The 22,323-nt window shown below is 43.9% G+C and overlaps 1 protein-coding gene across 7 annotated transcripts in view; it reads right to left on the reverse strand.

Moving 5' to 3' along the window:
- Positions 1-619: 619 nt before the first annotated feature.
- Positions 620-22,323, reverse strand: part of NEDD9 (neural precursor cell expressed, developmentally down-regulated 9) — a 217,950-nt gene continuing 196,246 nt past the window's right edge. For 5 of the 7 annotated variants that reach the window (XM_023555819.2, XM_064280671.1, XM_023555818.2 and 2 more), the window contains 5 exons: positions 11,244-11,351; positions 10,623-10,724; positions 8,169-9,383; positions 6,265-6,354; positions 621-3,028 (listed from right to left, as the gene is read on the reverse strand). In XM_023555819.2, the coding sequence (XP_023411587.1) occupies positions 2,519-3,028; positions 6,265-6,354; positions 8,169-9,383; positions 10,623-10,724; positions 11,244-11,351 (2,025 nt within the window). In that variant the 3' untranslated portion in view covers positions 621-2,518. Of the gene's footprint in view, positions 3,029-6,264; positions 6,355-8,168; positions 9,384-10,622; positions 10,725-11,243; positions 11,352-22,323 lie in introns of all 7 variants that reach the window. The other 2 variants (XM_023555817.2, XM_003416466.4) reach the window with 2 other exon arrangements.

Raw genomic sequence — 22,323 nt, forward strand, 5'->3', positions numbered from 1 at the left:
AAGAAAAAAGGTTTTCATTTTAATGAACTCCTATTTATCAATTTTTTCTTTTATGATTTATATTTTTTGTTTTCTAAGAAACCTTTGTCTACCCATGTCCCCTTGAAGTGCCTTGACACATTTGCCAAAAATCAATGAATACTTCTACGTAAGAGCAAAATGATACAAGTTATGTCAAAATATTTTATCCATAAAACTCGATAGGATACCTGAAAAAGTTGACCAAGCATTAAAAATGATAATTTACATGGTTATGAATCTCATATTTTCATCAAATATAGTTTGCTTTTAAATTATTTCCTTATGTCTATTCCAGAATGAATGGAGCAAGTCTCTTTGACTCTGAAACCACATGAATAGTAACATCCGGATTACAATAGCAGAAATGATGCTATCCATCACTTAAATGTATGGGCTTTCTGGTGAAGAGAGGCCTTGTTCTAGATATTTGGGTTTGGTAACAGCCATAGATTCCAGAATTTTCTTCAAATACAAAAAATTCTGAAGTGACACAAAATAAAACAAACAAAAATATCCCATCAATTTTCCTTAAAAAAAAAAAAAAACGCACGTAACGAGCATCGTTTAACTTTCTACACTAGGAGTGCCAATCTAAGCCAATATTGATTTCTGTGACAGAGAAATACGGAAAAGAAAACCCAGCAGCTATAAAAACAGAGATCTAAAATTTTAATCATTTAAAAATAGCCTTTACATACAAGATGGCAAAGAGAGTAATACAGATTGAACATTTTGGTTCTGAAAACTTGAAATGTCACCACTTAGCTTAGAACGAGTCCATCATCTCCTCAGAAATACACACTGCACAATAAAATTTATAAGGACATCTTTTTCAAGTCTTGTTGATTTTCAGCAACCCCCTTCTGTCCCACACGCTTGCTTGTCAGAGAACAATACAACTTTTTACTTTTGACAAAGCAAAACTTTGGGAATTACGATAGCAGTTGTTTTGAAAAGCACCTTCTATGATAAGTTCCACTGATTTTTTTTTTTTAATCACATCGAGATTGTTCCTTGTTATATCCTTCCGTGTTCCAACATCTTGGTTGTTCAAAAGAAGCAAGATTAATTCAGTCAAAGCATACGTTGCCATATAAGAACATGTTTTCTAATAGGCTAGAATAAAACCATTAAATAAGAACTGGACTGAAATACTGTAGATAACATGCTTCTTAACTTGGTAATACATGAGCACATTTACCCATCAGGTAGGAAGTATTTCATCCGCGTCCCCACCATGATGAATGTGATGATTTGTGGTGTGTCTTTGCTGTGTCCACATTGACTGGGTGAGGAGATGGATTATGGAACAGACGTTATGACCTAGCTGTGAGACTGGGGGAGGGGACTGTATATGCAAGGTCACTGGCCAGACAGAGTTGTAAGGTCAAAAGGACTCTATATAGCTGCTCTGGGTGTAGGGTCTGCAATATGAGTGTTGAGGAAGGTGAGAGATCAAGCAATGAACTCTCTTTAGAGAGTAGAATGTGGTCCGGTGGCTCTAAAGTTCAGATGACCAAAGAACTGGCCAGTTTCCCTCAGGTTATGGGAGTTGTAGCACCTGAGTGAATGTTGAGAGTCAGAAAGGCATCTACAATTGGCAGATGGAGCCATTCCTCCTTTTTGGTGGACGGTCATAATCTGATATGTCTTTATAAATTCCTGCTACAAATAATATGGTTTTTGGAAATCTAAAAACATCCTTTGGAAAACCTCATGGCTGAATCACTCACTCACAGATACAGATGATCAAATAGCCACGGGGAAGCACATGCTCTCATTTTCTTGTGGCTTTTCTCAGTGCTGAAACATCTCAGCCCCTACTGTGGACATGGCCTTGAAGTACACGTGCTTCTCCTCTCTCCAACACCTAACGTATCAGATCTTATGTCGACAAAGACTTTTTGTAACTCACTGAGGGCTTTTCCAATCGGAAGTGGGGACATCTTGCCATAACGTGTTCAAAATGGTCAATTTTGGAAGGGGCTTCAAGACAAAACAAGTTATGTCACGCCTCATTAATTGGGAGACAAACACTTGCACGTATTCTCTGCTTCCGAGACTTGGGAGTGACCAGTTCAGGATAACCGCAAGTGTATGTCTAACGCTATCACAACCAGCTGGTATGCTTTCTAAAAAATATGCAGCATTTGGAGGTGCTTACTAAGGTGCTTTTCAACTCATGTTTTTTAATGGAATGTATCAGACAAAACATCTACAAACGAACATGAATACACAGGCATACACAAGCAAATGGACAAGTTTCTGTATAGTTTATATTTTAGATACGTATATGTGTACATAAGAATCAAAGAGCAAAAAAAACAAAAACAAAACAATTTTCCATCTCCAGCTCCCTGAATTCCTGAATGTTGTCTAATCCATAAAACGTATTTAAAATATTTCATATAAAATATCTACAAAAGTAGATAGCATTTACAAAAACCAGATAGTATTTCCAGTTTTCCTTAGAACCCACTCAGTCCCCCTTTCCTCCTCAGAACGTTGCCATCTCCAGCAAAGAGCGCTTGAACAGCTGAGCATTTCTGGACAGGTCTGTCACTTGATGTACCATTTCCTGCAGGGCGGTGGTGCTGGGATAGTGGAGGGCGGCCATCTTAGTTGCCATAACTATAGTCTTGAGCTGTTCGCATAGCTGGTTGCTGGAGTTCATCACTTTATTGCGAATGTCTTGGGCAGCGAGCTGCCTTGTCAGCGTGTCTCCAATGAACACCAGTTTGTGTGCACTTAGGATGACAAACTTGCTGTGTGCCACAAAGATCCGCGGGGGCTGGGCTGAGCTGACGCAACTGAAGAGAGCATCGATGGCGTTGAGGAGGGAAATGTAATGGGTCTCACACTGGTCATAGTAGAAACAGAGCAACTGCCTATCCTGAGCACCCACGCTGTTGCTTGTGGTTGGGAGGCTCTGAGAAGGCTTCCACTTTGAGATGTCATTCTCCACGGGCTTTGTGATTTCTTGTTCCAACAGCTGGAACTGACTTAGCTGCAAGGAAGAAAAAAAAAAAAATACATTCATTAAGGGTAGGGCAGAGTGATAGAAATTATCCTAGGTTTGGAGTTAAAGGGAGCCCTGGTGGCACAGTGGTTAACAGCTCGACCACTAACAGAAGATCCGCAGTTTGAATCTACCAGCCGCTCCTTGGAAACCCTAAGGGGCAGTTCTACTATGGGGTTGCTATGAGTCGGAATCAACTCGATGGCAACAGGTTTGGGTTTTTTTGTTTGTTTTGTTTAATTTTTTGGAGTTAAAAGTCACGGATTTTAATCCTTAATGAGTGCCAGACACTTATGAGATGTGAGGCCTTTGGTCAAGTTACCTTACTTTCCGAAATTATAAAACATAGAGGTTGAGAAAGTTGATCTCTAAGGAACCCTCCGAGAAGGCGAGAATTGTAGCACTGAGCCATCACTGCCCCCCTCTTGCCTTCTGTGCAGGAGACCTGGGTCCGATTCTTGGCCAATACACCTCATGCCCAGCCACCGCCCACCTGTCAGTGGAAGCTTGTGTGTTGCTATGATGTTGAAAAGGTTTCAGCAGAGAGTCCAGACTAAGACAGAGGAAGAACACAGACCTGGCCATCTACTTTTGGAAAATCAGCCAGTGAAAACCTATGGAGCACAGCTGTCTGACTCTGTTGTGCATGGGATCACCATGAGTAGGGGGCTGGCTCAAAGGCAGATAACGAGGGAGGAATCTTCCAGCTCAATGCTTCTATGATTGGCTCAGGCTGGAAGGCAACAACGGCGTATCACTAAGCATGTGGACTCTGATATCAGCCCAGATCTCTCATCTACGCCTTCATGAATATTTAATGAGTTAATATTTATAAAGTGCTTAGAATAATATGTGGTGTATCATTGGTTCTATATAAACATTTATTAAATGTTGAGTGGTAGCGAGGGAAAAGCCAAATGTAGTGATCTCTTTGTCAAGTATGTCACTGGCGGTTTCTGCCTCTTGGGGGAGTACCTTTACTCTGTCTTTTTAATAAGCTTAGATGAAATGACAATTCATGGCCCTTTTTTACTTCTCCACTTTCTGCAGAGATTTTAGACATGTTATAATCCAACGGAGTCACTGGGTGGTGCAAATGGTTAACACTCTCAGCTGCTACCCAGAAAGTTGGTAGCGAGAGTCCACCCTGAGGTGCTTTGGAAGAAAGGCCTGGCAATCTACTTCTGAAAAACCAGCCATTAAAAACCCTGTGGAGCACAGCTCTACTCCGGTACACATGGAGTTGCCATGAGTTGGTATTGACTTGACATAACTTTTTTTTTTCCTTCATAATCTAAGACTACAGGGAAAAATACAGCACTTACAGTAAAGACCATCTCTAAAGAAATCTGGATACAAATTGTGCATTATAATACTTAGTGCACAGGACTGCTGAAAGAAAAGGGCCTAGTGGAGTCAGATTCAATGACTGTTAGCTTGCTTTCTTCTCCTCGTCGCCCCCAATTAGAACATTATTTAACTTGAAATTATAATAATTTCCAGCTATTCCACCACCCCTTAGGCGAGACCTCTCTTTTGCAGGTAAGGACTATCCATGACCTGAGCTTAGGACTCAGCCAAGCTCTCGCCCTGAGGTAAGGCTGAGTCAGAGCTGGAATAACCTCACCCCACATCTCATCTGAGAAATGCCAGGAAAGTCAGCATTATTTTTCTACGGAATCTGCTTTCTTCTTAGGAACTCCTATTGTTTCAACAAGCTACCTAAAACCCTGCACTCTTGCTTGGGCAAATGTCAAAGCAAAAATAAGTAGACACTGGGTGATTTTCCAAGTTCTTTAATTATAAGGAATTCTATTTCATATAACTTATGCCTTTGCAGGAGTCGCTCGGTGGTACAAATGGTTAACACGTTCAGCTGCTAACCAAAAGTTTGGAGATCTGAGTCCACCCAGAGGCACCTTGGAATAAAGGCCTGGCGGTCTACTTCTGACAAATCACATATTGAAAACCCTGTGGAGCACAGTTCTCTGAAATGCATGGGGTTGCCATGAGTTGGTATCGACTCCTGGCAACTAGCACCAGATACTTTTGCAAATATGTTCAGAAATATCATCTCATTACACGGGGGGAAGGGGAAGTTACTTTCTATTTTATAAAGAAGTACCTGAAGTTCAGAGAGGGTAAGTGACTTGCCTAAGGTCACAGAGCTGGTCAGTCACAAAGCAGGGATTAGAGCGCAGGTTTCTGGAGTGCGGCACTTACTTGGCTGCACGTCACTGCATTTCATCTTAAAAGGCTTGTCCAGCCTCCACCTGTGCCCTTGTGCTAGCAATAGCTATTGTTATCTGCCCTACTCATGCACAACTTTTGAATGAAGCTACCTTGCCCAAAGCCCTCGACAAATGGGCTTGGATACATTTTGAAAACTTTGGATCCTGCCCTTAGATTGGAATAGACAGTCAAACCATAGGTTTGTGTTGGTGTCTAAAAGAAAAAGACAGAGAAAGAGATGGTCCAATAGTCTTTTTTTGTAGGAAATTGATGAATCACAGAAGGGAGCTGACCATTGGCTGAGGAAGCAGAAATGAAAAGTCATCTTATAGAAAGGGTTCCGGTACTCCTTTAAGGGTTCTGGAAACCCTGGTGGCATAGTGGTTAAGAGCTATGACTACTAACCAAAAGGTCAGCAATTTGAATCCACCAGGCACTCCTTGGAAACTCTATGGGGCAGTTCTACTCTGCCCTATAGGGTCGCTAGGAGTCGGCAATGGGTTTGGTATGTTTTTAAGGGTTCTAAAAAAGATAAAGTTATAGAGGAGCCAACTGAATAGGCCAGCAGAGGAAATGGTCAGAAAATAGAACAGAATGAAGCAGATTTACATAGCAAAGCGAAGGGAGTTCAAGAGAGAGCAAATCTACAGCCTTGACTTGATTATATCTCAGTTTTCTGTGCTTGAATCTGCTTTGGCTAGCTTGAATGAGTCTTGTTCCTTGAGACCAGCAGTCTTGACCCAAATAGTCCTAATATGTTAGATGTGCAGGCTCAGCCTGGAAACGTTGCTCTCTGGACGTCATCCAGTTACACCCAGCTAGATTAGCAAGGCCATAAACCTTCTCTTTGTTCTTCCACCCTATTATATGCCTGGGAGCTTATTTATGCAAAGTGTGCTGGAAGGCTCACAGCTCTCATCTTTTGAAGCTGTGCCTTCCCTGTTAAGCAGGAACTCTTCAGCGCCAGGTAGCTTGTGTTCTAATGAACGTACCTGGTGATGTTCCAGCTGCATCTTGTTCTGTTTGATGATATTTTCTTTTTCCAATAGCTCTTTCTGCTGCCTCTCAAACTCCTCCTTGCCCTGTTATTTTTCAACATAAAGAACACATTACATCACCATGGTGACTCACTTGTGTTAAATTCATTGACAAATGCGTAAATACACTTTCATTTTCCACTGCCTTGGCAATTCCCCGCATGCCCAATTAGGCCCCGTGAGCCCCAATAGGGCTGATGTGCTTCTCAGCCAGACACCCAGAGTCAGTGTAGGTGAAGGTTGAAGACTAAAACCACCTTCCATGCCCTGGGGGCACAGTGGTTAAGAGCTTGGCTGCAAACCAAAAGGTTAGCAGTTTGAGTCCACCAACCACTCCCTGGAAACTCTATGGGGCAGTTTTACTCTGTCCTATAGGGCCACTATGAGTCGAGATTGACTCGACGGCAATGGGCTATGGTGGGGTACCATGCTCTCTGCTCCACATTACCATTTTCTGAGAACTACCCATGACCCCTTTAAGCCTCTTTATGGAGTACTGTTTCTCAGGGTTCTTTCCTAATAGATTATGTGAACCCATAAGCCACAGGTCTCAACATGGTCCACATTTCATGTCTAGCTTCTTTGAATCATCTATAGATAGGTCTCTACGCCAAATGAGCATTTCCCAGCCTGCGGAGTTGGACAATCAATGAGGTCAGTGTTCAATGCTTCCATCTCATCACTCCCCACACCCTTCCCCAGCACTGGGTGTAGCTCAGCTCTCTGGGTGTAGCTCAGCTCTCCCTCCCCATATCTCCTCTCTGCCACTCAAATAGATTTAAGTTGCTTTAATAGCTCACAGTATAATCCATGGTTCTCAGTCAAATTTAAAAAATGACAGAATAAGAAAATATGCCAAATTTTAAATAATGAATCTCTATGGGGTCTCTATGAGTTGGAACTGGCTCGATGGCAATGGGATAGAGTGTTTTAAGGAGCCCTGGTGGCACAATGCTTAAGCACTCGGGTGCTAACCGAATGGTTGGTGGTTAGAACCCACCAGTGGCTCCATGGGAGAAAAGACCTGGTGATCTGCTCCTAGGAAACCGTATGAAGCAACTCTACTCTGTCATATAAGGTTGCTGTGAGTCAGAATCAACTCAATGGCACACAACAACAACAACAAATAGTGTATTTTAATCCTCTGAAGTGAAAAGGCAAGCTGTTAGGATAGCAGGTCCACCGGGTGGCACTTCCACTTGTAGGAGACAGATCGTGATTGCCCAATTTCTCATATACAGGTTAAGCTATAGACCAACTGGAAAATATCCAGTGGTCCTCTATGTAAGATATTTTTTTCTGCAAACAATTACACACACACACACACACACACACACACGCAAGCTGTAGAGCTAGAGGGAGCCTTAGAAATTCTCTAACCCATAGGTTCCGCCCTTTTTTTCTTGACAGTGGAACTCCTTTTTTTCAAATAATATATATTTTGGTATTGACATAAGAAAATGCAAAATAGAAGTGTAGCTGGCATGATTCTAAGGGGGTCCATTATCCTATCTGTTAAACCTCTCCCTGTCTGTGTGAGGCATTATCAATTGGATCTAATCTAATCCCATACTTCATTCATTTTTACAAATGAGGAAATTAAGGCACAGAGAGGTAAATAACTTGCTCGCATGACTAATGTCAGGAAAGGTCTAGATCCCAGGACTGGGGGCTCTCAGTCCAGTACCCTTCCTCCTGTACAACATGGCCTCTAATGGGCGAACCACTTGGATTAGCATTAATCATGTTCTCTCCCTTGGTTGCCCAGCCTACCAGCCTCACAGCCTCACAGCCTCACAGGCGTTGGCCCGGGCTCTTTGAATGTGAGTGTAGGTGTTTTATGAGTTTGGGTTCTTTACCTGTAGGTGGACATAATCATAATCATCCATCCAGCTCCTCTCAGAGCCGTCACTGCTGCTGCAGTCAGGGGGCTGGTCCTTGCCCAGGCTTGGGGGCAAAGTCTTGTTGTGGGGCTGGGCCTTGTGGGAGCCACCATGTGGGTACTCAGTTGAGTTCAGGATGCTCTCGGGCCCATTCTTCAGATGTAAGCCGCCAGGGCCTGCTTTGAAGAGGGCCTCCGCATTGGTGTTAATGGTCATGGTGAGTTGCTTGGCATCATCAGGTACTGTCTTTGCCACCATCACAAACCTGTCCAGATCATCCCATTTGTTTTGGGGCTTGTTGACTGCCAGGATATTCAGGGACCAGCTGCACTCATTTAAGTCATGGCTGGTTTGGCTTAGGATTTGATGAGAGTCTTCGACTCTCTGGAGCTCCCGCTTCATTTTGTTGTGGAGGATGAGTTCTGGAAGGCAGGAGGCATTGGCTAGAGCTCCCTTGGCAAAAAGGAGGTATTCCCTGAGGGACAGCTCCACTTTGTCCACTACTGTGCGTATCTCATTGATGTGTCTCTCCATGTACCCATAACACCGCCAGTCTGTGGTGACCAATGCCATGAGGCTGGAGACACCTGTCTCCAGAGTTTGCTGGAGCTGGTGGAGCCTCTCGATGGCCGTGTCTGGATCCAGGAGAAGTTTTTTGTCCTGAGATGGGGAGGCTGACAATGAGGACTCCTTGGAAGTGGTGGAAGATGTGGACATGTTACTCCTTGTACTGCCTGTACTGGAGAATGATAACCGGTTGATTCCATCTACCACGTCCTGAGACCCTTTAGTGTCTGGCGGGTTATGCAGAGGAACATCGTAAACACCATCTTTTACTTCGGGACTTGCTTTCTCACTGGTTTCTGCTGGTGGTTCCAGAAAATGAACTCCTCGGGGGATGTCATATGCATCATCCTGAGTGCTCACTGGTGGCCCCAGTGGTGATGGTACGTGATTCAGGGACATGGTCTGCTGCCTGCAGGACACCAGCTCAGCAGCTCCTGGGACATCACAGTTGTATTTTACGCTAAGGTTCTTCACCACTGGCTTGGTGCTGGCTGGAGGGATGTCATAAACGCCCTCTTGTCTGACATCTGGTCTTCCAGCTTGTCTCATCGGAGAGGGGAAATCATACTCCTTTCCTCTAAGCCCTACTTCATCTCGACAAGCAGAAGGTGGAATGGCATACATCTAAAATGCAAAGGAGAAGTAAGTAAAAAAACTGACCTCTTAGTTGTTGAGTTGGTTTATGTGAACATGAAGAAACTGAACAGGACATTAAAATAAAGCCCAGGCTCCTCAGTCCTTTTTATGACTCCTCTTGCCACTAATGGAGGCTACTTCCCAAGACTCTGCTTGGCTCTCATGCCACCCAGTCCTGTGATGAGAGCATCATTCCCACGGCCTCAGTGGTACCCCGGATGTGGAACCCTCTCCCCCGGGTTCCAGCCCACATTTCTGACCACTTCCTGGATATCCCTCCCTGTTGTTCCGGGGCAAGAGGCAGATCCTTTACCAATGCACACCAGGTGTCAGAAAACCTGAGGTCCTTTCCTAGATCCACCAGCGATGTGATGCTGAATAAGCCCTTTAAATGCCCTGAGCCACAGTTCCCTTATCTGTAAAGATAACAGTACTTCCTGTGTGGGCCTACCCCAGACAGTAACAGAGTTAACACACTTAAATGGACTGGGTAAGCTGTAAAACCCTATATGAGATACATGATTATTATTTGCCAAACTGAACTAATTATTTTCTCATCCAGCTGGCTCTTCTTATTGACTACCCCATTTTTTTTTTTAAAGTGGGACGTCTAAATAAGTTAACTCTAGAGTTACCTTTGGAGTCCCTGAGTGCTAAGTGCTCAGCTACTATCCAAAAGGTTGGAGGCTTGAGTCCACCTGGAGGTGCTTTTGAAGAAAGGCCTGGCAATCTACTTCCAAAAAATCAGCCATTGAAAACCCTATGGATCACAGCTCTACTCTGACACATATGAGGTCACCATGAGTCAGAACTGACTTGACAACATCTGGTAAAGAGTTATTGTTAATTATTATTGCCTTTCCTCCTTTCCTTCCTTCCATTTACTCTCTCACCAGAAGGAATTTTTCCCCTTTCGGATTTGAGCTCTTTATTCTATTCCAATAAGCCAACACACAAACACACACACACACCTCTTTTTTGCCGCTCTGTAGTAGCTTACTAGGAGTCCCTGGGTGGTGCAACTGGTTAAATGCTCGACTACTATCTAAAAGGTTGGCAGTTCAAACCCACCCAGAGGTGTCTCAGAAGACAGGCCTGGTGATCTGCTTCTGAAGAATCGGCCACTGGAAACCCTATGGAGCAGTTCTACTGTAAACACATGGGGTCACTATGAGTTGAGATCAACTCAACAGCAGCTAAGAACGACTACAGAAGCCTACTACTTACCCCCGTGCTAGGAGGGATGTCATATACCCCTTGAGGTTTTATCTCTCCCACAGGAACGGGAAACACAGGGCCTTTCGCCGACGAGGGAGGGATGTCGTACACCTGAAGAGAAACACTTGAGTTACTCAGAATGAAAATGTCTTATGACTGTTGTTTTTAATGTGCTACTGTGCTTTTGATTATGGACTGATCTACCAGGCGATGCGCAGGCTTGGTATCTGGCAGTATCCCATGAAACAAAGGGCTGAGGGGATTTTTCTTTTCAGATTTTGTGTTCTTTGACTTAGAATGAATATAAACATGATCTTAACTGAAATATTTACCCTGCCTGTATTTGAAACCGTAGTTTAAATTTTAATGCCTCCTGAAAAAAAATTTTTTTAAATGATAAAGCAACAAAAAACTTTCTCAGATGAAAGTCTAGAATTTCCTGATGAAGCAAATCCAGAAAACATAATTTAAATACCTTGCGCTAAAGTGGCTCCTGAGAGGGCACCAAAGTAAAACTTCACATTAAATATATGCAGCTTGTCAACAACCTTTCTCCGCTAGCCCAACCAATGCCTGAGGGCTGCTGCCCCAAAGAGCTTTTCTCTCCTGTGCTGGCATTCTGGTACTCACCCCCTGAGCGGTATGAGAGGGAGGGATGTCATAGGTGTCCTTTGGGAATCTGGATGGGGACGGGTACTCGTACACGTAGCCATGGTCTCTCCTCACTGGGGTTATCACCTGTGAACGAGAGGACACAGAGGCGTGAACTTCTGGAGTGATCCCCTAGGTTCCCAGTCAGGCACTCATTCCTCTTCTCTCCTCCACGAAAAGAAAAATAAAAAGATCCAAAGAAGGAACAAAGAAAAGGAAGGAGACAAAGAGACACACCAGGTCAGTCAACTTTTAAATCCCTCTTCAGGCCCAATGAGAAACAATTTCCTGAAACATCTCTATCATCTTCCCATTACTATAAAATCACCTCAGAGTTGTTCAGATTGAGTCTCAATTCTCAAAACACGCTTTAAGGGAGTCATTTTTAAATGATGAAAGTTCTAGATTATCCCTTTGGAGTAATAAAACTTTTCTTAATCAAAATGGCAGCATAGTGAAAAAAAAGTCTTTTTTTTTTTTTTTTTTAAAGGCTCTGAAACTATTTGTAAAATGAATAATGGAGTCCAGCCACTTAACATTCCTCTCATGCCTTCCCCAGGATGCCTCCTCAACCGGCAGACGTTATTATTATGATTCTAACTAAAATTCCACAGGTCACTAGAGAACTTTTACAAAGCTGATACTCAAACAGTACTGCCCTTAGAAGCCTCCAGGAGCTTTCAATCTACGTTATGAAGCAAATGAAAAACTGAGCCAGGGAGCAACCAGGAACAGAATTCAGGTCGCCATCTCTTGTGCTAATAATTTTCCCATTTCTACCAGGGAAGCAAACATCCCAGACGGTACCTACGTCCAAGGGACGCCAAAGGTCAAGTACATTCATCATGACTTTGGCAACTGGAATTGATGCAAATGAAACGAATCTCACCACAGGGCCTGGTATTCTCACATTTACATACTACGCTGGTGTCCTAAACGCAGGTAGAGAAACTATTTGAACTTAACTCATTTAGAAATCTATTTAACCCCCCAAGGGCTTCTAAATCACCAGGGTCTTGTTTCTGCCTAATCGCTCCATCCACCCCCACTAATCACTAGCAGTGCCCACCCCAAATCCAGCTCACGACATCTTTGCAGACACTGCAGACTGGGAAGAGCTGGTTGTTCCTCAGAAGCCATCATCTTTCATCCTTTCTCTAACGTGAAAACTCTGGCATCAGGCAGCCTGCAAAACTATGTGAGAACTGCTCCAACGGGTCCAGTCTTCTGCTGAAATGGGTGGAACGCAGCCAAAGGCCTTCTCCCCAGGGGCTCTGAAATGCCCAAGTTCAGTTTGATTTTAAATCCCCGGTGCTTACAACTGATTATGATTAGTACGCATTTCCACCCCATCTCCCCACTGCCGTGGGTATAAAAAAAGGAACCTACTGCTTTAAGGTTTGTTGGCACGGGGCATAAAGAACCATTTTATAGAGTGGCCACTGTGTTGTGCCCAGCAAATCTTCCTTTTAAAAGCAGGATGCCCTCTGCTAAAGAAAAACACACAGTGTTCCTAATGCCCTTTTACAATTTTTTTTTTTTTGCACTCATTATTGTCCAGGAGAAATGAGGTATCTTCTTGTCTATCTCATCAGCTCTTCCATTTATAGCTCTCTATTTTGGCTTTATAATAGAACCTGCTCACAACACGGCTTTTGTTCAGTCTTGAAAAGTTCCTAAGAGTGGACTCTGTCCACGCGGCCAAGTAAGCAATCGTTCAAATGGAAAACCAAGGCTGGTTACACTGAAGTCCGGCTTAGTGGTTTCATCTTTGGTTTAAAAAAGGGAGGGGGGCTGGGAGGCGGGGGGGGGGGGCTGGTGTCTAAAAATAGCACTTGGTGAAATGTAAACATATAACTTGACCTTGGGAAAGCAGGGCCACGGACAAAGCTTTTCCTTTTCCTCGCTCTGTGGCTCTTCCCTGGCCGGGTGCGTTCATGCTTCCCGGTATTTAGGATCTCACTTCCTGCCAAACGTCACAGAACCTCAGCTTGCTCTTCCTCATTTAGAGAATGCCTGTGGTCACTTGGTTTTAAAAAACTTTGCATTCCAAACCAGTCATTTTCCTTATTTATGCATTAAAAGAAACAGATGGTGAAAACCACAGTGGGGAGAAAGGCAACAAAATGCAACCACCTCCCAATTCCAGCACTCCCAATGTGACCATCTAATCCATCCTGGTCCACGAACAGCATCTAAGGGGGATCAGCGCTTTGCATCTGGTCAGAAACGTCCAGGGCATATAGGGATCCACTTTGTGACGTCTGAAGGCATGAGAGCTGGAAGTTTTCTTTTGGACATTCTCCTTCCTCCTCAGCCCACTGCTGGGGTGCTTTCCATGCCAGTTGTGTGTTTTCTGCTCCAAGTAAAGTGCTGACCGTGCTGTGCCTTATAAAGGATCCAGTTTTGCGGCTCATTAAGTTCTTTTCTTCCTGTTTCACATAAGTACAAAAAAACCTTTCTACTGCCCCTTCCCAGCCCTACCTCCCGAATTACTGAACCTCTGTGGAAAAGGAGCGCCAAGGTCGGGTCCAAGGGCATGGAGGCCTGGGAGGCTTTCTCCTGGGTATTTGCCCTGCAAAGCATTGATGGAATTGCTACACAAAGGGCATTTTAAAACCAATTTTCTCAATGAACTCAAGTCAGGTGTTTCATTTCCTTTTTTCCCTCATTTGTTTTTCTTTCCTGCATTCCTTCCATTCTGTGTGTTTATTTATAGTTACAAGGCTGAACCTTACTTAGACAGATCGCCAGACTGACATCTTAGTTTACTTGTATTGCCACCAAAACCCAGAAAAAACAAACCCAGTGCCATCGAGTTGATTCCGACTCATAGCGACCCTACAGGACAGAGTAGAACTGCCCCATAGAGTTTCCAAGGAGGGGCTAAATTGTGGGATCTCCCGGGGCTGTATGACCCACTGTTGCCGAAACTCCTTTCCTGATTACCCTGTTGAGGATCTACATTTTCCAAATGTGGATTTCTCTCCCTATCCCTGGGTGGTGCAAACAGTTAAACACTCAGCTACTAGCCAAAGGTTTGGCCATTCAAACCACCCATAGGCGCCTCAGAAGATAGTTCAGGCGATCCGCCTCTGAAAGGTCATGGCCTTGAAAATCCTATGGGACAGTTCTACTCTACTCAAAATTAACTTGATGGCAACTAACAACATCTTGAAGAATCCGATCTGCCTCAGACTTTAGTACCATTCTTGTCAACTTAACAGAAGAGTCTGAAGGCTGAGACTTGGGAAGAGCTAGGAAGCAGAGAAGAAGGGCAGACTGTAAACATCTAGAAAAGGCATAGACTATTTAATAAATCTTCAAGGCTGGGTCCTGGCAGGTAAGACCAAAAGTCCACAGGCTGGGGTTATGACAGCTCTCTAATTTTTTTTTTTTTTTATTAGGACAAAGACACAAGACTTGCCCCCCACCTTCACACATGCTTTGACGGTATTTGATTCACATCAATTTGGGCTACAGATCCTGGGTGGCATGAGCTGTTTTGGGAGATACTTTAGATATTTTCATGTGTCATAATTTTAAGAGCCATGCGTACTGAAATTTGAAAGAGGAGAGTGTGTTTAGGGTAGCAGCAGGGGCTAGGGAACACAGAAAACCAACTCATGCAAGAATCAGAGCATTGATTAGGAACCAGTAAGTGACATTTATGGTGATGAAAAATTTGGCCATGGATGCGGGTGATGGTTGCATAACATGATTCATGTAACCAATATCACTGCATTGCACATGTAAAAACTGCTAGTTGGCAAATGTTGTGTTACAGATATTTTTGCCACACACACACAAACTATTAAGGAAAGAAAATTAGGAAAAAAAAAAAAAAAAGGAACTGAGAGTTGGAAAGAATGCTTGGGGATTCTATCATCACATCACATTTCCACGTTTGGTTTGCCTGGACTGGCTTTTATAGACAAAGCCAGGGTCTTACCCTCAGATGCCTGCAGGGCCAAACAGGTGGAGTGCAGGGCACAGCCAAGGGAGGCTTGCGTGCTGGGCAGACAGACTCACACCCAGCCCAAAGGAGGCAGCCAGTCCTCAGCTCAGGCCAACTGCTGTCCTGAAGAAATGTGCCCTGTGTTGCCAAATTTTTCAATTTTTCAAGAGAAGCCAGAAATCTGGATTTTTATGTGAAATCTGATTTTCCAAATTGGCTCCAAATTTTCAAACAGTGTCTTGGCCAAACGAAACATGTCTGGGTCTGTCGCTGGCCCCTAGGCTGCCAGTCTTTACCTTCATATGTGTATGCTCACCCTCCTCCCTCTGAGCCTTGAAAGCCTCTGAGGTCACGCCCTGCAAGCTCTACTTCAACTCCATGCCTTGGCAAGACTCAGCTCCCCCTGGTTTCCATGCACATCCCCACGCCCACACCACTGGGTCTTCATCCAGGAATGCTCTTCTTTCTTTCCTCATATGCACATTTTATCTGATTTTCAAGGCCAAGCTTCATGCCTCTCTCCCACGAAGCCCTTTCCAGACAGATACAGTATCTCCCTCCTTGCAACTCCATAAGTGTTTTATATATACGTCTCTAAAGGTGCCTTTCACTTGGGCACTGGCTGTTTCTGTGTATCTCTTCTCTTAGCATTTTGGAGACAGATACCAGGTTTTAACCATTTGTCTGTAAACCACAGGGCCTAGCATGGTGTTTTGAATATAGGCGTTCTGGATACATGCATTGACTGAATACATTAACAAACTCAAGGAAAACTCAAGGATATTCTTAAGTATTCTAATGTAGAACTAAAACAGAGGAGCTGGGAAGACCACCAAACAACGTCTGCCCATAGAAGATAAGCTTAGTTTCCAGGTAAGTCAGCTCTAGGTTGACTGGAGCCCGTAAGGGACAGAAGTGTGTTTTATCAGCCATGCATGGTAGTTATGATGGTTAACTGCATGTGCCAACTTGGCTAGGTTATGGTGCCCGGTTGTTTGATCAAACACACACAAACAAAAAGTTACTATTATGAAGTAGTTACGTGTGATTAAATCAGTTGGCCCTAAGTAAAGCAGATGATCCTCCATAATATGGGTGGGCCTAGTCCAATTTTTAGTCCAATTAACTGAAGGCCTTAAGAGCAAAACAAGGGTTTTCCCTAAGGTATGTAAGTAGTTCACATGCTTGGCTGCTAAGAGAAATATTGGGGATTTAAATCCACCCAGAGGCACCTTGAAAGAAAGGTCTAGCAATCTACTTCTGAAAAATCAGTCACTGAGAACCCTACGGAGCACCTCTGACATACATGCGGTCACGATGAGTTGCCGCTGCCTTGATGGCAACTGGTTCCCTAGAATGTATTCTGCCTCTGGACTATAAACAGACATTTTGCCAGCACTCCTTCGCTCTTCACTCTTCCCCTCACCTGACCTACAGGTTTTAGGACACAAGACTGCAGGCATCTCTAGCCTATCTACAGATTTTGGACTTGCCAGCCCCCCAAAATCACATGAGCCAATTCCTTCAACTAAAAATCATTCTCTCTCTCTAGTTCTATTTCTCTAGAAAGCCCTAAGACAGTCGCACTGGGCAAGTGAGGGAGCCAAGACTGCAGGGTGAAATGTTAGGTAAAGCTGAAAGACTAAATCAGAAGCCATGGAAGGATCATCACCTGTACCTTCAGTTGGTGGAAACCACTACTGGAGGCCAAGGAGGGATGGCTTCCTTTTCCGCATTCTGGAGCCTGCATGTGACCCAAACACATGAGGTCTTCTCAGCCACAAGCTAAGAACCACATGGGGGAACGCTTTGAAAAAAGGAAATCAAAACAAGCCCTGTGTTTTATCTCCACACCAGAAGGAAAATACAACATTAAGGATCAGGAACCGTGCTCACTCCAGCTCTGTGGAGGTGTGACAGACCTGTGTCACAGGAGCTGTGTACAGGAGGCCATGGACCCACGTGTCTTCAGCTCACTGGAAGAATTAGACAACGTCAGCTGGAGTTGGGCAGAGCTGAGTCTAAATCCCAACTCTACTGTTTACTAGCTGTGAGAGTTTGAGCAAGCTCCTTATCCTTTTTAAGCCTGTCTCCTCATTAGTTGAGTGGAAATAATACTACTTTTCTCATAGGCTGTTGTGAGTATTAAATGAGATCAAGTACATAAAGTACTTAGCAAAATGCCTGGCATAGAGCAAACTCTTGAACATTAGCTATTTTTATTGTAATTGTCACCTAGGTTATATAGGTTTTGCTTTGGACTTTACCTCCCAGAGATGATGGACTAGGTAATTCAGATCAACCACACTGCTGAAGACAATTTTTTTTTTAAATCTGGAAAAAACGCTCGAAGACCTTAATAGTGTCAAAGAGCTAAAAGATAGTGAAGAATTACCAGGTCAAAATTTGCAAGGAGGAATTCACAGAGTTGAACCCAATTTTCAAGGTTGCTTTTGCCCCAACGGCATTTTCTGATCCAAAACAGGTGTCTACACTGTATTTTTAAAAGCTTTTTTAGTGCTAGGGGAGCACTGGAATCTAGGGCTCCCCGAGGTGGGGACACAGGTAAACCATCTCCCACTTGGGGTTGGGACCCTAAGGGCTGCACCCAAAAGCAAAGACTAACTGGAAGTAAACATGTCTTGCAAGGGCTAAAGCCAGCCTGTAAGTCACCAGGGTTGCCCAGAACATCTTTAAGAGCCTGAAACTAGATTTATGTGCGGCTATGACGCAGGTGGAAGGAAACGAAATCCTTTCTGGAGGAAGAGAACATCTTCTCGGGCTTCAAATGATTTCCACAAATAATTTTTTAAAATGTAATGTCCGAAACACACTTGAAGATAACCAGGAATGCAGGAGACAAGGCAACAGAGACAAGACAACAGAAACAGGACAAAAAATAGCCAATTCTTGCTTTCTTTTTCATGTGATAAGGACGTTGTCTGTGTGTTAGTAATCAGAGATTGCAAAGCTGTCTGCTTTCAAAAATGTTTCATGGTTAAGCCATGGGAGAAAACAGAATTTAATCATTCTTCCATGTAAGCGGGACAGGAAAAATTAATCTTCACAAATGCTTAAGTATTTCCAGTGTGGTCTAAGAGGCCATTGGGATTTCCACTCAAAGCAGTAAATGGCAAGAGAGTTTGGCCCTAGATGACCATCAGGAGATTTACTGGGGTGTTATTTTATCCCAGTCATATCAGCATTGCCATTATCACAATTATCACCATACCAGCTCGAGACATTCCAATGGAAAACCCCAGGGGAAACTGTGCTCTTATGAGGCTCATAGATAAAGCTATTTATCCAAGAGAAAGATAGCAAAGTCTCAAATTCGCGATGCTTTATTGAGCTTCTCTTCAGTGGAAGCCTTTTCAGTGGAAGATCACAAGCTGCATTTGTCATGAGGACCTCATCAAGAAGAGGGCCACATACCCATGTCTCTGGGATGTCTGAAAGCAAAGCTTTCTCTCTAGACAGTTTCTGCTCACATGATGTCACTTGCGCCAGGTCTCGGCAAGCCTACTCAGTGAGATCTTTTCCTGGGTGTCCATCTCCCCTCATTCAGCAGGGTTGGGTGGGTGCCAGGGATTGGGGTGCACAGTAGGAGCCATGTGGTTAGGGGCACTGAGGGAAATGACAGGGAACAGACAGCTGTCATTCATGAAGACAAATCCTCCGTGCCCCCTGGACACCCTGCTACAGCCAGTTAATACCACCTCAGGTCCCATCATATTCTCTATGCTTCCTTCTGACACCGGCCCTACTGCTTACCTACTTATCACAGCTTTTCTGCCCTCCATTGCTCTCCCGTTTAGACTCCAACCCTGCTTCCATAGGCTGCCAGCAACTCTAAAACCAGTTGCCGTGGAGTTTAGTCCAACTCATGGCGACCCCATGTGTGTCAGAGATGTGCTCCATAGGATTTTCAATGGCTGATTTTTTGGAAGCAGATCACCAGGCCTTTCTTCCGAAGCACCTCCAGGTGGACTTGAACCTCCAACCTTTTGGTTAGCAGCTGAGCATATTAACTGCGCCAGCCAGGCACTCCACCAACAACTCTAAGGACAAACAAATACCATAAAAAGGAAAGAGAAAAATCCTGTCCTTTGACAGGAAGTATAAGCTGGAGTGGATGACAGAGAGGTGAGATAGGGAGGAGCATATAGGTAGCTTCAACAGCATTGGTCACATTCCAGTATTTTATTCCTATTATTCATTTATTTACTATTAACTGACTAAGATTGTTCAGAGTTATTACCCATAGTTACAAATATATAGTTCTATACTTGTACATATTACCTGTAAAAATATATATATTTATATATATTAACTATACAGGCATATGTAATATTACCTATACAAATATACATATATGTTGTTAGGTGCCATTGAGTCGGTTCCGACTCATAGTGACCCTGCAGGACAGAGTAGAACTGCCACATAGGATTTCCAAGGAGCGGCTGGTGGATTTGAACAGCCAACCTCTTAGTCAGCATCTGAGCTCTTAACCACTACGTCACCAGGGCTCCATATATGTTACTTATACAAATATATGTAACTATATATTTATATATATAAGTAATTATGTATTTGTATCAACAACTACAAAATCACAAAATATAAGTTTTTATGATTTTCAAATGTTAACAAAATTTTAAAAAATAATAAGAAATCCCACTCAGAGGGCTCTTTTGGAATTGTCCTGACTGCCGTGTCCCAGGATTTAAGTCTTCGTGTCTCAGTCTCTCCAGTCAAGGGGAGCATTAGGAATGGCCAGACTTACACAATATTTTCCTCTGACATCTCAATCATGCCTTGATTATTGGCTGATGGGGTAGACCAGGCATCTAGGAGAGCAGGGATATGTGTAACCAGCGCCTAGTGCTCTACCCTAGCCCTAGTTAGGAGCCAGGTAATCCAGGTGGTACTCAGGAAATATAATGGGTAACCAATGAGAAGTTAAAAAAGGCCACTGTGTTATAATTATCATGATGAATTATCATCATTATAACCTCACTATTAATAGTACCTAAGATCGCCTGAATTATAAAATACCTTTCACTGATTCGCGGTCATCTACTTGCATTTTTCTCGGCATAGATGGAAGGTAAAATTACATTGCTTCCTGCCTATCTCTAATCTCCCCTATGCCGCCCCTTATACTATCTCTCTCTGGGGTTCGTGCATTAACAAGGATATTTAGATTCTTAAAATTGCCTGTTGGAAAGGACTAATTTCATTTCAGTGCCATTATAAAGCATTAACAGAGCCACCACAGTGTTTATTAGGTTTTATAATAACCTCTTTGTCTTAAAGCCCATAAGCCATTTGACCCTTTCTCTTTAAAGAAAACCCCAGGAAAAGAAATGTCACCATTATCACGGCCTGCTCATTCGACCTGAGATCCAGTTTTCAGAACCTGCAAAGTTACAGAGGTTTGTCTGTTTTAAATCCAACATTACTAGTTGTTTTTCTTTGACTAGACGGAAAAGCCACATGTTGCCTACCCGGGCTTTATTAATTCTCTGTAAATTCTCTCTGCCCAGCTTGGGTGTCACCGTGAGCTCACTTATTTACTCACATAGCAACAATATAATGAAAACGGAATCAGGCCTCAAAAATACACCCTTGTGAGCCATGTCCGTGGTTAACCCAGATCTAATGCTTCTCTTGTGCTCCTGGAGAATTTTTTCCCCTCTGTGTTTGGGAGGTGATCTCTTTTCCTTCAAAGCCATCTTGATGCCTGATTTTATGCCGGAACTAAGCCTTTTGCTAAAGCCACTTCTAAATGCCAGCCTCTTTTCCCAAGTGAGGAAAAAAGTCATAAAGGGAAGCGCCACAGTGGAACAGAGCTCTTGGGTCGCTTTGGTTTGACACAGCGTTTGTGGGGCAGCAGAACCTTGGTGGAAACAGTGCCCGGTTGTTAAGCCCCTGCGGTGTCTCCCCTGCGGCTCACAGGAAGCGCTTTGCATGCCAAGTGCTAAGGCAATATTTAGTTATGGAGAGACCAAGCAGCAAGCAGCCGTTTGAGGCGTTTAACGTGAAAGAACATGATGAAGAATGATGTCTGGGTCCCTCAAGTGTCAGAGGTCTTTCTCTGGACAAAGCAGAATACAGCCTGTGACACACTGGGCACAGCGACACCATGTTTTTTTTTTTTTTGTTGTTTTTAATAGCCCGCAGGCTGAAATGTTCTTTGGATGAAAACTGAAAAAGGCACAAGCATTTTGACTCTTTAAATGGTCACATAAATTCATCAGGATGCTGAACACTCAAGCTAGATTTTGAAAGGATTTGAGAGATGCCCACAGATTGCCCCAAAAGGGCAATAGAAATTAGGTGTCAGTGCCAGTTGCCATCCAGTTGATTCCAACTCATGACGCCCCTGTGTGTGAGTAGAACTGTGCTCCATAGGGTTTTCAGTGGCTGGCTTTTTGGAAGTAGGTCATCAGGCCTTTCTTCCGAGGTGCCTCTGGGTAGACTTGAATTGCCAACCTTTTGGTTAGTAGCCAAGCGCCTTAACCGTTTGTACTACCTAGGCGCTCCCAGAAAGGAGTTAAGAGATAGGAATTTCTGGACCCAAATGCCTATTGTTAGCATTTCCTCCTAAATAGGAGGCCTCTCATGGCTCTATTGAGAGAAAACAATGATGGCACAGACTGCTCAGGTGGCAGGACCCAGCGCCAGCTGTGGAAGGGGGCTAGGCCACTGCTGCAGGGACAGGGCGGTGTCCAGAGTTGAAAGACCCACACGAGGCTCTGCCAAGTGCGAGATGGTTAAACAGAGGAAAGCGGGCAGAAAATAACAAGAGCCAGGACGAAGCACTTGGTAATAAGGTGGGGATGAGTGTTCCCCCTTAAGGAGGAACTCTCTGGAAGTTTTCTTGGTTGGTTACAGGACGCAAACCTGTCAAATTTCGACTTTCCCTGGTTCAGCACACCCCAGGCCCTGCCTCCTTTTGTTCCTGCCTGCTCCTGGCTTTCCTCTGGCAGGGCTCGACCTTCTACGACCTTCTATGGGAGGCTGTGGTTTCTGCATGGGAAGAAGGGCTGGATCCAAAAGGAGGGGTAAGAAGGATTTGCAAAAACATGGGGGCCA

Source organism: Loxodonta africana, chromosome 1, assembly GCF_030014295.1.
Source record: "Loxodonta africana isolate mLoxAfr1 chromosome 1, mLoxAfr1.hap2, whole genome shotgun sequence".
NCBI classification, from domain to species: domain Eukaryota; kingdom Metazoa; phylum Chordata; class Mammalia; order Proboscidea; family Elephantidae; genus Loxodonta; species Loxodonta africana.